The 16,554-nt window shown below is 36.7% G+C and overlaps 1 protein-coding gene across 1 annotated transcript; it reads right to left on the bottom strand.

The window, feature by feature from the left end:
- Positions 1–12,245, bottom strand: LOC140154131 (tetratricopeptide repeat protein 23-like). Its single transcript, XM_072176740.1, has 12 exons — positions 11,967–12,245; positions 9,628–9,823; positions 7,782–7,905; positions 6,846–7,002; positions 6,316–6,441; positions 5,077–5,203; positions 4,637–4,719; positions 3,777–3,862; positions 2,923–3,050; positions 1,980–2,129; positions 1,699–1,781; positions 1–1,110 (listed from the first exon to the last, which is right to left on the bottom strand). The coding sequence occupies exons 1-12, from the start codon at positions 12,131–12,133 to the stop codon at positions 1,026–1,028; spliced, it is 1,512 nt and encodes a 503-aa protein (XP_072032841.1). The 5' UTR covers positions 12,134–12,245; the 3' UTR covers positions 1–1,025.
- Between the last annotated feature and the right edge of the window lie 4,309 nt (positions 12,246–16,554).

The following is a 16,554-nucleotide window of genomic DNA, read 5'->3' as shown; positions in this document are numbered from 1 at the left end:
ATAATATAAAAATATAAGATAAAATTATAGGCCCACAATGATCTCAAAACCATGCTACAACCAGAGGTGCTTCATAGCATGGTTTTGAGATCATCAAGGGACTATACTTTTAACCGTGCCCCGAATATAAAGCAGTCAATATATGTTTTATTTGTTGTACCAGTTGTAATGGTTGTAGACAAAGATACCTGACAAAGATTCTTGTCATCTGACCGCACTGGGAATTGTGATGCTTGAATTTTTACACGCAGATCAACCATGCTCATCGCACAGCGGTCCTTGGCAATGGGCATAGTCCTTGCCAATGGGCTTAACTATGCCCGTCACCCAAGGCAATGGGCATAGTCAAAACTATTCCTGCACTTTTAGCCAATCAGATTACAAAAGATTACAAGATATATAAATATGTTTATCATTCACAATGATTTGTCCGTGGTACACCAACAACCATGACAGGTTTACTCTAGCATACCATGATAGTTTGATGACAAATCTTCTCAGAGCAGCCATATACAGATGTGAATTTTGGGCTTCCATAGAGAAGGCTCTAAAATCATATTTGATCAACACAAGAATGTGATGCTTTTGTTACTACAGAAGAGAAGATCCACTGAATGTGCAATATCCATCATATTAGTTCAATTTGTTTGTGTATAAAGTATGATGAAATTGTCACTTGCACTGCACATAGGCATAAATATCTGCCACTCTGAAGTTTATAGGTTGAATATCACTATGCAAGATGATATCAATCTGTAATGTTATGAGGCCTGTCTGGCTGAACAAATGAAGCTATACCATTTTCCACCCTGATGTGGCAGTGATGCCAACACGCTGAGGAAGCTGTTTCGCACACACATCTATGCTGCGTCTTTAAGCGCATGCGTGTGTAAGCCAGCGCTTTGAGCGAACACTAGCGATATGAAGCTGTGCCCAATGATATCCCCACATGAGGGTGAAAAATGATGTAACTGGGAAATTCACTTTGTAGTTAGAGTATTGCAGCACACACAAGCTAGGTGGATTTATTTCACATTGGCTGAGAAGCGTGGTCTTCTCTTCAGCTGCCCTGCTTTAGTCTGCCCTTCCTTAGCTGCTAAAATGGGTGATCTATAGAACAGAATGAAAATGGTAACAAAGATACCAGATTAAAACATGGGAGAGTAAGAATAAGCTGATCAGTCTAATGTACATGATGTAAAACTTAATAAAGCTTTCAATTTGTGGCACAAACCGGATTCTAAGAGGAACACTTCTCTGTTCAGGATTGATGCTCAAGTGCCAGGAAAAAGTTCTGATATTGTTTTCAGCACATGTAAAAATTACCCAATTTTGATTGAACATGAGACATGTGTATATTTAATCATAGAATAACCTTTTGTGGCCTGGATACTAAACCCCACAAAATAAAAGCCCAAATCACAAAGTTCCTAGCACAGGTTGTTAAACAATGGACTGTTCCAGTTGAAATCCATACACCCTCTATGGAAGTCATGACCTTAATCTCCCACAATTTCCAATAGAATCACCCATTCTGGTAACCCCATTTGAAATTCACACTCCCTGTGTGGACGATTAAGGTCATGTCTATCATAGGAGGTATATGGATTTCAACGGGAATAGCCCAATGTCACTATTTTGGCTTTCATAGGGAATGAATATTGCATCTCTGATCCAACAAAATAAATTATAACTTACTGTAATAACATGTCAATAGTTTGTTGTGTTGCCTTTGACTTCCTATGTCCTGCTCCAAATAGGTTACTCTGGATGGTATGGCACTATAGGGAAGAATTGTGAGAGAAGATTTACTGCATAGTCAAAACTAATCAATATCAATTGATCAATATTTAATCAAGTAATCAATCAACTAATCAGTCAGTCAATCAATCTATCAATCATCAAAGCAAATCAATCACATCTTACTCCTTTGTCTTTTAAGTAAAATTTTGAAACCCAAATAGTTTATAAGCACTCACCTTTTTGAAGTATCTCAGTGCCTTCTCCATCTCCCCTTGTGCTAGTAATATAGAGCCATAGAGCTTGTATGATTCACCAACTTCTTCACTCAGATCTCCATATGTAGCATTCTTGGCAGCAATGATTGTCTTCAGTAAGGACAATGCATCCTGCAAAGTCAAAATATACACTGGTCTATCATTTGCAGGGATAGAATGGAGCTAGGACAAAATCTTAATTGTGCTTTGATCCAACTTTGATTTTTGTATGAAGTTAAAAGTTTTGCCAATTTTGTAAGTACTAATTTCAGACAAGTTGGGAAGAAAAATACCAAAATTAAGCACTAGAGGAACTGATGGTCTTGTTAAATACTAAGTGTGAAGAAAAGCCAAGGATGTCACACTCATCAATCACTCAACTCATTACAATAAAGTAGAATTACCCAATGAGACCTGTGATATCACCATGCAGCACTGATTATCAAAGACGAAACAGTGAGTGTGAGATGCTTAGGGTGCTCCACAGGTTATATATTAAATCTGGTATTTGTAATTATGGAGAAATTATGATGATATGAGGCCTATCTACCCCATGAAGTTTAACCAAACTACCGACTCTGTCATATTTGCATGTCACTAATAATATCACTAATAGTGTATCTCTGGATTATTTCACCATGCGCCCGGAAAACTTCGATATAACGTGTGCGGTTGTTTGCGTTCTATGTTTAACAAGTGGTACTAAAAACACACGCTATAGCACTGCATGCACATACCTTTGCAATGCTCTAGCTTATACACCAATTATCATTCCATTTTTGGCTTTAGCCAATAAACGCAAGAGATACACTACTTTTTCTCCATGAGTGACAAGCCATAATGGTGGATTTACCATAGCATTACACATAGGGTACTCTTTGGATCTAACCTCCTTGGGTCTACCAAATGTCAAAGTGTTCCTTACCTCCTGCCTCTCTGTTCTAATCATGAGTTTACACAGTGATTCCTGACTTGATATTGTCTTAGGATGATGTGGCCCATATAAAACTTGTCTTATACCAAGACTCTCATCTAAATATCTCTCTGCAGCAGCTAAAATTTAATATTAAGAAAAACACACCAACATTGAAGTTATTTGGTAACATGGTTTTATGTTTAAGATACACAAGTATGAGGTGAGATGAAAATTGTACAAGAATAAAAACTATGAATACAATTTATATGATAGCAGCAAAAGGCTTTTAAGTTTTGAAGAAAAGTTTTAAAAAACGTTTCTTCTCCCAAAATATCTTTCCCATTTAACAATGTACTACACTTGCATTTACAACATAGCAAAATTCTGTGACCGATTCATTTCAGAGCATGAATATACACCCCCCTCCCCCACACACATATGCTTGCTTCAACTATAGCACACAAAGAATACACACCCCAGCGTATGTGTGTACATTCACACATACTTACACCAGGATTCTTGTGGGATCCAGCATTATGTGTGTATAAAATAGGCCAGTGGTTCTTTATGGGGTATATTTCTTATCACACCATTCTTGTAGGGTACCAAAAACATACCACCAATAGTTTGTGGGGAACATTTTTTCACACAGACCCACCTTACCCCCCTTATGAGGTACCTCTAAAAATTGCATTTTTGCATGTCTCAGGCCTTATGGGTCCTATAAGCTATTTTTCTTTATGGGATCCATGATTTATACCCCCCAAAGAAGTTGTACCCCACAAGCTATTGCTGCAAGTTACACAGTACCCCAAAAGAATGCTGGCACAAGTGCACCCCCACATACACAGTTACACACTTACTTTCTGCTTCAACAGTAACACCCTCTGAATAGGCCAATGCCAACTTATGTGCTGCTTCGGCTACTTCTTCACTCTGTCCATCATAGCTGAAAACAACGACATGACAAGATTCAAGCATCACCATCTTATACATGAATTTATATTAAAAATATATTGAAATGTTCCATTAACTATTCTCAATAGGAGACCAAGAACTTTGTAATATTCTTATACTTTGTTATCCTTGATTCATGTAATACAAAAATAATTCAATACTTTGGCGTTGCACCACATCCCATGATACAACTCAGAAAAATATTTCATGTAACTTGTCAAGTTATCATTCAGGGAACATGGATTTTCATTTCAACTTTTTACCTGAAGGATACATAAACAGTACAGGACTTATCCTGGCTTAAATAACTCTATATGAGAAAGGCCTACTAGAGTCTTACATATTTACATGATTGCCTTGAAGTAGGTTTTTTTTTCTCTGCTTGCAATGAAAAAAAACACTTCACGAATACTACAGGCTAGCTTTATTTATATCAATTCACTCCTAGGAAGTATGGTCTTCCTAGCCCTATTAGATATGCCCCCTTTACTATGGCCTCCAAAAACTAATGCTATCCCAGAACCAGTCTGCATGTTTCTCGGGTAATATTGGTTTTCACAGCTACAGGCTTTTGCAAAGACCTTTGCACTGCTGCCAATCAATCACGTTAAAGGAACGCCTGCATCACGTGATTGATTGGCGAATGAGGTGCTGATGTGATGATGACATGATTCAATTAGCCAATCAGACTTCATATTTAAGCCATAAACTGCGCCAAATAGGACACTGTGAAAGGTCTTTGTATATCAACTTATCAACTACTTACTTTGACAGTGAAATAGAATATGCCTGCAAGTAGCTCTCTGTAGCTTTATCATGGTCTGCATGTTTACCTTTACTCTGTTCCAAGTAAATTACAAGTTAAGGAATATAGTAAACAAGCAAACAAACAAACAAACAAACACATATAATAGAGGGTATCCACTTTACTCATGCGTGACTTCTAACAAAGGCCGCTGATTCCAATAGTATTCCTCATTCAAACCAATTCAATGCACAACCTCGGAGTTACCTGCATGACTTTCAGACTTTGGCGGGCTATTTTGAAGCAGTCATGGTTGCACATGCAGGTACTTCTTTTGAAAGTCCTAAACAAGGTATAGCAGTCGCTGATAGGATATGCAACTTATAGAACACGGATAACCTCTATAGCAGTCTAATAGTTCAAGTAAAATTTACATAAATCTTTTGAAAACTAAAGGATATTTTCCCCATGTCTTGGTATATAGCGATGAGTTCCATGCTATCATTGCCATAATTTTTTTCAACCTTCTTCATAGCTTGTTCATAGTACCCCTGACTGGCAGCCTGTTTGTTCTGATTGGCAAATAACCTGTCAACAAATATAGAACAACAAAAAACATCAATGGTCTCATGACAGAATAAAAAATTATTCATTTTATCAGTTTTGTTTTTATATCATAATATTTCATTGCTGAAGAAGATGAAAAACTGCCTGAAGTATGCACCTGGTGTCTTGTCTAAATTTGAGAGTAACGGCATGTTGGATTTCACAGTGGCAGATTAAAATCTGTGCATTTATGGGATTGCGTTGCCACTGTACGGACAAATCGTTCTTCTACGCACATGTTGTATGCCTTGCAGGATTGGGTTAGCATGTACGATTTGAATCTGCTAACTGCGAAATCCAACATGGTGCAGCTCTCAACTTGAGACGAGATACACTATCAATTAGTAAAAGCATCTTGGAGTTTGGTTTCTACCATCATCTATATATTACCACTATAATTATGAGCAATACAAGGGTGAATGAGACGGATGCCAGCAAATATAAAATTTACAGTGGAGGAAAAATATACACGATTGGTGGTTGCAAAAGATCAATAGGTCTTCTTTTTCCCAAAAGCAAATACCTTAAAATCTCCTCTTTCATGTCCTGTATTTTTGTCTTGATAAAATGGGTAATTAGTGCCCAGGAATTAGTGCTTTTTACTAGAATTTTATGACACATATCAATCAATCAATCAATCAACCAATCATTCGTTCATCACTTCCAGTTTAGGATATTTTGAAGTGTAAATCTAAAAACACTAAAAAAGTAACATCCTGTGCCAAGATTAGACCTACACAATAACCTAACCTGCTTACTATGCATTTTACACTGAATATTGCTCCTTTGACCTGCCATAATTTGCAACTCTAAACCTTAGAGATGTGACTACCATTTTACTCCATATGATATTTATAGGTTAATGAACAAGTATTACTTGTTGGGAGAGAAATTAGACAAAATAATGCATGCGCACTGATGTTGATGTGTCTAATGCACGAGCCCCGAAGGGGAGTGCATTAGACGCATCAACATCAGCGCAAGTGCATTATTTTGTCTAATTTATCGAGCAACAAGTAATACGCGTTCCTATCTAAGAGTGTATGAAATTATTACAATAGTTCTGTGATGCCAAAACCTATTTTACTACTTACTTTGCCATTGCTATTGCTATCTTGATATCCAAGTCAATTTTCTCTGTGCCTTCTGATCGTCCAAGTTTCTTTCTTTCATCTGATACCTTCTCTGCTTTCATTAGATTCTGCTCAGATTCAGGGTATGTAAATATATCAGTTAAGGAAATACAGTCACAGTAAAACTCATCCCAGGAATGATATGGTATCGAACACAGCATCTTATTGGAAATAGGTTCATCAAGTTTGAAGATTTATACATAATTACTATCACTTATACTTATAGTGCACATTTTGTTTCAACCAATGATTGTTTATTTTACCCATTTATAAAACACCTTCAGATGATCATTGATGATCCGTCATACTCTTAGATTATAGAATGTTCATATTCAAAAATTGTCTGAAACAATGCTATACCAAACCTTCATTAACACATTTACAATTATTATGTCACTTTTTTACCATTTGTGACCAACATGACAACCCCTCTTCACATACAATGTCTCTCAGATAATTAAAAGTCACAACAACTTCAAACATAAGGATATTTCTTAAGAATGGTGAAGGCCCTTCCTAACACATAGTACATCTTGACCAGCATGAGTAGTAATTCTGCCTTAGAGCTGCTTGAATCCGAGGTATGTAGACCAGACAACATGATGTTCTTAGCTATGTCTGCATGGTACTGAGCTTGCACTGGCAAATCTGTACAATTTATAAACCAAATATCACTGTTACTTTAGTGCACTTTTTTATAACTACAAATGCAAAGCAGAGACAATGACATTTTTAAACAAAAAAGTGACAACAGAAAATTATGGAAAGGAAAGTGAAAAATCAGTTCACAAATCAAATCTTAAACAAAACAATCAAGAACCTATGGGAATGAAACTACCAAGTCCCATGGTGGGAAGTGCAGTGAGCCTGGACATCTGTGATCAAGATGGCATAACCGGTCATCGAAAGCTCAGAAAGTGAGTACAATTTTTCTGAATTTGTCTACCAAAAAATCACCAATCGTATGAAACAATCCTACAAATGAAACTCTTTAATATTAAAGAAAACAGATTGATAAAGAGGCTCGAAGAAAGGCAAACAAGAAATAAAGAGTTTTAAATAACACTTATATTCTCTTTTTTTCTTCAAACAGAAAATTAAAAAGTTGAAAGCATCAGAGGATGCCACAAACCATTAAAAATCACACATTTATGCTATTTCAAAATGACCCGCTTATCACCACAACTTGCTAAAATATGAGCCACTTCTACAAGCATAAAGGCATGGTGGTATTTTTATGAAATTGTATGGTAATGACCATTTGTTATGTTGAATTTGTAATCTCTTATATGCTCAACCCTTTTATTTAAGTACCAATTTGAAAATTTTAACTTGAAATGGAAATTAGTTAAGATTTGCCACTACCTTGATTTGCTTTGGTTTATAATAGTGGTAACCACCAAAAAGTATGGAATAATTTTTCTTACTTTTAAGTGTTAAGTAAGCATATGCCAGGTTTGTGTGACTTTCTGCTAACTTCCAATTGTCATCCCCATACACCAGTCTGGCTAATGCTGTACATTTTGTTAATTCGTAAATAGCATCAGACACCTAGGTGAAAAAGAAAATAGAAATCATAATTTTGATATTATTTCTAACTAGCTTCTATATAAGAATAGCCCTCTTTTGCTCTGATTGATGCACATGCTTTGTTAATGAGCGACATAGACAGAGCTTTGTAGTCCTTTTGAGACCCTTCACGAGAACAGAGTGCAGCTTTGATGCATAATTGGTCAATCAGATTACCAGTTTGTTATTATGATTGTCTGATGATTGAATAAGCTAATCAGAAAAAACAAAGGCTGTTATTCTCTGCAAGCAAATTGTATGTTGATATATGCTGGGGTGTGTTCTGAAGTAAAACCAGGGCTGTGACACTCGTATTCAAACCCTGTATAAAAATTGAAGTCACTTTACGGCAACTTAATTGACACATCGGCAGTTTGAGTGACGGTTGCTAGGCTTTTTCAGTACACCTAGTAACGCCCTGGTAACGCTCAGGCACTTTAGCCTAAAATTTACGACAAGACGTTTCGCACAACAACGTTAGCGATTCTGCCACGGTGGAACAGACTTATCCTATATTCAATTGACAAGTTCGTATTTGATTGACAGTTGCTGGGCATTTTCAGTACACCAAATTTATCCAAGATGGCGCCCATCGACTGCCAATTTTTCGGACCCTTTCCAGAAAAAATACAGCTTATTTAGCCAGTCTCGTCATAGGGTCATCGAACAGAATATTTTCCTAGCATATTGAGCTAACTCCTCAGCTATTTGGTTTTTCACGATATGATAGTAATAGAAAGATTCGACCAAATGTTCGCCGCTTTTTCGCCATTTAATTTTTTTTTTTGGAAACGATGACGTAAACATTGCATCATCTCTTCCACAGGTTATACACTCCTACACGCATTTGGGTACAGCTATGCCATCACATGCATGAAGGCGCATAGGCTGAATGACTGACTTCATTTGCGCAAACGAGTGGCTTATCCTATAGTATATTAGTACTCGAGAATCCTTGGTAAAACCTACAGGGTGGTTGCATTGTCCTAATACTTTCTTCCATACCTACTTGTAAGAAAATGTAAGTGGTGGGAAGCATTAGGAGAAACTAGTAATTTTTACATCTATTTTAGAAGTTATCATGATATATTAGTAACATGTTAGTTACCTTTCTTGCTTGGATGTAGGATTGAAAAAATTGTTTGGGGCATCATTTGATATCATTACAAAGCAATGGATAGCAGTGTCTTGCATAGTTACTCCAAATCAATAACACACAAAAACAAACAAGTTTTAATGACACAAAGAATATTTGAATATTTATTACAAAACCAGTATGCAATAATATAATGTAATAAATAGTATGTGCCAGCATCCACTTCACAAAATGGGCTATATCAGTTGAAACCCAAACACCCCTATGGAATACATGACCTTAATCTCCCAAACAGGGAGTGTGAATTTCAAATGGGATTACCTAAACTGTATGAGATGAGTCCATTTGAAATATACACCCCTGTGTGGGAGATAAAGCACAACATGTCTTCCATAGGGGTGTATGGATTTCAACTGGAATAAACCAATGCTGGCCCTGCCTACATGTATATTGTAAGCTGTCTCAAAACAAAAATTCCTCTTTAATTCTCTTTACATTAAAGGTCACACTCAACCTTAATTTTATTTCTGGGCCTCAGCATGACAAACTGAATTACCTTCCAGTATAACAAGACTGTATTTCACAGTTTGTCTTTTTTAATTCCCTACCTCTTCATGCTTTATATGCCTTCTGGCTCTCTTCTCAGCATTGGGAAGGAGATCCTCAGGAGGAGTAAGATCCAAGGTAGTACCATCTTTTAGCTTCACCTTTGACTTCTTCTGTCTTGTAGGACTTGGAGTTCTGTCACTTCTTTGAGTTGAAAGTTCCGAGCCAGAATATTCATCTGAGAAGGAATGGTCTGATCTGTGAAAACACATGTTGACAGAATATATTATTATTGATCACATTTAAAGGCTCTGGTATGAGCGTTTCGACAGTATTTTTGTGGGACATGAGAGCACATCAGACATTTGATATGCATTCAAAATACAAAGAATGTCCTTCTGATATCAAATAATTTTACTTTTTTGAAACTCGCGATATAATACAAATTTTATGACAAATTATTACCATTTGATATTTTTAAAATTTTTGATATATAACAGTCCTCGAAGTAAACTTTATAAATCTAATGCTATGTACTTAAAGTGTAGCTGGCAGGAAAAGTCGATGATCAATTGAAAATTTTGACCTTTCATATTGTAGATACATTTTCCCAAAAAGACCTAATTTTTTTTTTGGGGGGGGGAGGGGAAATCAATCAATCAACAAAAATATGCCACCTGTTGAATCAACCATTGGATCTACAAAAAAATTTCCTGCAGTTCAGATAACATTCGTAGCCTTGCATTCATTTTTGGAGTCATTCACATGTCATCACATTTTTCAATTAATTTTCATGCTAAAAACATGTGGAGAATTTGCCATGAATTCATAGATATGGATTCCTGCCATCATGCTATAAGAGCCTTGGTAACATCTTGCTTCAAATAATCAATTATTCACTCAACTTCCTGCCAAAAATCTTCAGAAAATACATTGTCCAGCATCAACAAAACAGTTCCAATTCTCAGCCACTGATCTGCAGCTATTTCTTGCAAGTTGGTGAATGAATTTTTTTGCTAGTTGTAGATTTTTAAGCTCTTTTTTTTTGTATGTATTTGTTTTCACTATAAAATTAGGTAAATATCATCCTCAAATGATGTCATTTTTATAGGCCACATTTATTTTGATTATTGATAAAATTTTCAGATACATTGTGCCTTCACTAACTACCTGTAGGCCTACCTATTAAAAACCCTATTTAGTAGATCCATTAAATAAGAGTTTAAAAATATTAAAAACCCTACATCTCTGTAGTAGGTATGCTAGGTAAATTCAATTTGCCATCAAACTGCATCATTTTACATACGGTATCAAATTAAAGCCCTTGAGTAAAGCCAAAACTGAAAACATTTTTGTCATAGCACTTTCCGTAACAAAGTTACATCTTGTCAAAGATTGACTTTAATCAAAAAAGATTCTGCTAGCAAAATTCCCCAAAACAGCATTTAGGGGTGTTTCTAGATCTTAGTCTCATGGCAATAGCAGCTTTTTTTAATGGAACTGCTATAAAAATCCCTCTAAAATTCCATGAGCGAGTGGCTCATCACCATAAAAAATCATAAATTTGGGTCAAGTGAAGTATAGAAAACATATTTATGTAGGTTTCCTTCACCGACCTGTTCTCGAAAAAAAAAATTCAAATTTCTATGTAAATATGCATTGATTGTGTTTGGACCCCGGTCTCGGCGAATTTCGCTGACTAGCAAATGTGTTAACTAAGGTTTGCCTGGGATACCTATCTGTAGTATAGTCCAAATAATCAGTCCCAGAACCAGAACAAAATATTTATTTACTGACATGATCTTCAAAATCTTGATGGCAAACTAGCTATATTATGTGGTTCTATGTACAATGTATGACAGCTTTTTAAATTAATTCCTATTCATAAAAATTGTGTGAATCACTCTATTGTGGACCATCCTTCTGATACTTGAGTGTTTAGACAACCGGAACGGTTGTGACAGGTCTTTTGTCTACCTTCCTGTTTGTAAACAGACAAGGATGTCAAAATTGACATCCTCACCTCTCCAAATAGGAAAGTAAGCGTTAGTATGGCACTTTTGCAAAACAATGCTGTAGTTTTAGATTATACAATTATTCAGGATTCCCTTTATGCGTTAACCATCGCGTATATGTGCGCAATGTCAAGCGTGTGCATAGGACCTTATAGAAAATAATATGCGCTGGACGACTGGCGTAAAAGGAAATCTGGAAAAAATAATATGGTACTTTTTCAAAATTAAAATATAATCTCAATCTCCTTCAATCAACAAACTCAGTATCCTTAGTCACAGCAGCAATGTACATTGTACCTAGTTATAACACGAACATATGGTATTTTACAGCCAATATTTCACATATTCATGATATTAAAGTTAATTGTAAAAACAAAAACACTCACTCCGAATCACTTCGTTGTCTTGACTTGGCAGGCGAAAGTGGCGGCGATGATGAATCGTTCCCTGTTGGAATATCTACAATCGCTAGACCCAATCCTCCTACGTCTGCCTTACCTCCAGACCCATGGTCAGATTGCTCTGAATCCGAATAATCGGATTCAGTGCTCATTTTCTGTCAATATCTCATAAAACGTAGGCACTAAATTACACACAAACGATGTAAACAACCCAAAATTTTACTTGACGATGAAATGTGACCTCTGACCTCAACCTCTGACCTGGCAATATTTAGGCTCAGAGAGTGTGCGTCACGACGAAAGAATCTTTTCTTAATTTTATTTGCAGATCGACTGACGATTTACGATTTGAAGCTACTAGTAGCTTACGGGTGGTGCAATATTAATTATCTGTACCCCGGGGTGGTGAATTCTCCAAATGGTCTGCCAACAATCGCTTGCCCACCCTTTGGCCGTGCCAAAAAATCCCTTTCGATATGCCAAAAATGCTTTGCCCCCCGCCCTTGGCGTGCAAAAAATCTTTGCCTCCCCCTTACACATGCAAGATTTTGGGGAACCCGAATTTAAAACCTTAAATTGTCTTACCATATGATATACGGATAATACGACTACAGAATACCCCTCTCGGGGGTATAGTTGTATAAAGTTGTAACATGTTTGTATGTATTGGAATAGGGTGTTTTGTGCTTGAGTGGGGTATTCTGTTTTAATGATTTGTGTATGGTAATGTTGTGAGTGTGTTATTCTGGAGACTAAGTATAGGTCTTGGTTTTTTTTGTGGGCGCAGTTGGCGCAGACGTAGTCAAAAAACCGACAGAGTTGGCGTTTGACGTGGACGCAGTTTAAATTGGCGGGTTGATCAATGCAGCGTAGATGCATTATTTAAGTTGCAGATGAAACAAAGGAAGTATGTTTGCTGGTACTACTCGGGAGTAGGCCTATAGGCCCTAGGTGTCGGTTTTAACAAGGCGCAGTCGGCGCAGACGTAGTTGAAAATTGACAGGTTTTTAAAAATGGGGCGTGGACGTAGTATTGTGGGGGATTTGTCCCCGTTATACCGTTGAAGGAGTTCAAGATGTGGTATTTTTTTGTGTGATTGTATTTGAATTAGTTGTTGGTACATGTATAGGCCTACTAGGACAAATTATATGTCTAGTTTTTATGTCGGCGTAGTCGGCGCAGACGTACACACTTAAAACTACCGGGGTCAAAAATGACCCAAACGGGGTCATTTTTGACCCCAGCATAGTTATCAACTAAACACCATACCACTAACGGGGTCATTTTGACCCCATTGGTCGGGGTCATTGCAATGACTACGTATTTGGGTCAAATAGTAACCCCATTGGGGTCAAAATATTACCACATTTTGGGGTCAAATGAAATGACCCCTTCAAAAGGGTTGCCTTATTGGGTTACTTAATGACCTCATTTCGGGGTCAAATGAAATGACCCATTTAAAAGGGTTGTTTTATAGGGTTACTCAATAACCACATTTAGGGGTTGTTTGGATTTTTTTAGTAGGCCTATGGTCATGCTGGTCCCACCAGGACATAAGTGTGTTTCTGCACAGAGAAAGCATTACATAAACAGCAAACTGCAAAATGCATCTGTGTATCACACTCACACACAGTCAGTCATCGCCTATGACAGTTCACATATTATAAGCTTACATGATATAAGCTTATAACAACTGCAGCCAAGACACCAGCCACGACAGCATGAAATTGAATGAATCTGCGTGCATAGACAAGGGTCTATGCATCCTTGCAGTCTCACTTTTCAACTAACTTTTCATATTCCATCATGCAGACAAGCACACGACAATCCGCTGAGCTGCACAATCAGAACAAATATGGCGCTGATGTGACCACGTGAGCCGATGCACACCGTGTGTGCAAATAGTTCCGAAATGCAAGTCATTATAAAGTTGACAAATTGGGTAACTTCAGTCAAAAAATTAGTTTTATTTATTAATCAACAAACATTAATTGCAGCTCATGTTTAAACTCATTTATGAATTGAGATTTTCAAAGCGGAAGATTGAAACTGATATCAATGCGCGATGGTATCGGCAAAATGACCACTAAGTTTTTGACCACGTTCGTCGTGGCTAAAATGACCTCGTGAATGTGGTCAAATTAAAACAGTACAACCCCCTTGAAGGGTCAAAACAACCCCAAACGTGGTCAATTCAAAATGACCACGGAAAATATAACCCCGTAGTTTTTAGTGTGTAGCTGAAAATTAACAGGTTTGGGCTTTGGGCTTGGACGTGGATAAAATTGGTGATTTTATGAATGGGACATAGTGTTTGGGGGATTTGTGCCCATGATGTTGAATTAGTATAATATGTTAAATTGTGTGTGAATGTGGTGGCAGACTGGCAGTACATGAACAGTATGTTGGACATAGGTCTTGGTTTTAAGTCGGCGCAGTCGGCGCAGCCGTAGTTGAAAATGGCAGATTTTGCGTTTGGGCGTGGACGTAGTTAAAAGTGGTGATTTTAAAAATGGAGCGTGGACGCAGTGTTGCGGGGGGATTTGTCCCACAATGGCGTTGAAGGAGTAGGCCTACAAGATGTTGTTTTGTGTTTGATAGTGTTTGAATTTGTTGTTGGTACATGTAAATTGGACAAAGTATAGGTCCTGGTTTAATGTCGGCGCAGACGTAGTCGAAATTTAGCATGTTTGGGCTTTGTGTGTGGTCGTAATTAAAATGGGTGATTTTATAAATGGGGCATGGACGCAGTGTTGGAGGGGGATTTGTCCCCGTTGAAGTTGAATTGGGATGGTATGTTGTTTTGTGTTTGATACCAGAAGCGTTTGAGTGTTTTGCTGCTACATGCAGTGTTCCCGGCAGTGTTTGGACCGTAGGTCTTGGTTTTTATGTCGGCGCAGTCGGCGCAGACGTAGTTCAAAAATAACAGGTTTTGCGTTTAGGCGTGGACGTAGTTAAATTATGTTAACTGTATCAAATAAATACCCTTATCTGGAATGAACTTTTGTTTTGGTTTTTAATACTGGAACATTTACGAAAATATTGCAGGCTATTCTTTATTTTTTTGCTTCAGGACTGACTAATGTTGCTAAAGTTTTTACAGCCCCCCTCTAAGTGCACAAAAACTTTTTAACCTCCCTCTTCATACACCCAAAACTTTTGAATCCCCTATATTCAGAACTCCAAAATTTTATAACCCCCCTACATATTTTTCAGCCCCCCTAATAATTGAAGATTCAGTATGTTTTGAAAGTGATATTAGTTCTTTAAGGATGACTTTGGCTATAGGGGTGGGCTTTGGCACGATTTTATGGCACATGATTATTTTGTTCATTGCAATTTTTTCGCGCGCATTTGTCCTGGTAATTAATGTTTTTAGTTGAACGATGCGATGTGGAAATTTTGGCCCCTGGCTCCGGTATCCCCCGTCGCATTTTAGCATTGATAGCAAATTTTCACGGGGAAAGAGATTTTTTGGGACAGCTTGGAAAAGTTAGGTTACAGATCTGAAGGGCCAAAGCTGAATCATGTTGCCTTGCACAGGGCACCCCGAGAAAATGGTCTCTGGCAGGAGTGATGATGAGTTCACTGACCTTTTAACAAGTTCAACCATGGTTCAACAAAAGTCAATACGATTACGTAATTGTTCATGTGATGACACACACAGAGGGAAAGTCAATATTTACATTTCTTGGTCATAAACCTCACCTCCATGCAGTAGCCTTTATACGCATTATAGCTGATCTGGGTAATCAAAAACAAATCTACCCATCGTGGCTTAGGGTTTTAATAACATGCTTAATTTCCGGGATTGATTGAATTTAAATAATGGATACACATTTGAAGTTTAGTTAAGTTGGGTTTTTGAGAATTAAAAAAAAATATTTTGCTTAAATCATTAGAAAATATGTACCATATTGGCTGAAATTTTTAGGTTGAAAAGTCGGGTATGAGAAGTTAGGGTCACAAATTGTACCAACCTGAAATTTTTATCACTTTGTAATATTTTCATTTGGTATGTTTCTTATTAATATTTTTTGAGGAAAAAGTGAGGATTTTTATCACTTTGTAATTTTTTTCATTTGTTATGTTTCTTATTTATAGTTTGTGAGGAAAAGTGATAGTTTTTCATCACTTTGCACATTTTGAATTTTTTATGTCTTTTAATATTTTGTGAGGAAAAAGTGAGAATTTTGTCATAACTTTGCAAATTTTTATTTATTATGTTTCTTATATTTTTCTGGTGAAAAAAAAGTGAGGATTTTTTACTACTTTTATATTTTTGATTTTTAATGTTTTCTATCATTTTGTGATGACAAAAGTGAGGATTTTTTCATCACTTCGCAAATTTTTCATTTGTTACGTTTCACATTATTTTGTATGAAAAAAAGATTTTGAAATTACTTCGGATTTTTTTAAATTTTCTGTATAATGTAGGCCTACAATGTTGCTTTAAGCCCATGGATTGAGAAATTTAATATTATTATTCCATGCCTTGATATTGTTTGATTGCATTTTGTAATATTGTTTTCAAAGTGATGAAAAAAGTGATGAATTATTATGATGTCCAAAA

This window comes from Amphiura filiformis, chromosome 1 (genome assembly GCF_039555335.1).
Source record: "Amphiura filiformis chromosome 1, Afil_fr2py, whole genome shotgun sequence".
Classification (NCBI taxonomy): Eukaryota; Metazoa; Echinodermata; class Ophiuroidea; order Amphilepidida; family Amphiuridae; genus Amphiura; species Amphiura filiformis.
This window is presented reverse-complemented; position numbering and strand designations above follow the sequence as displayed.

Coding starts and splice junctions, on each gene's coding strand:
- LOC140154131 (XM_072176740.1), bottom strand. CDS start 12,133: ATGAGCACTGAATCCGATTATTCGGATTCAGAGCAATCTGACCATGGG. Junction 4,720..5,076: donor TATACCAAGACATGGGGAAA/ATATCCTTTAGT, acceptor CTTGTAATTTAC/TTGGAACAGAGTAAAGGTAA. Junction 1,111..1,698: donor ACTATTGACATGTTATTACA/GTAAGTTATAAT, acceptor TCTGTTCTATAG/ATCACCCATTTTAGCAGCTA.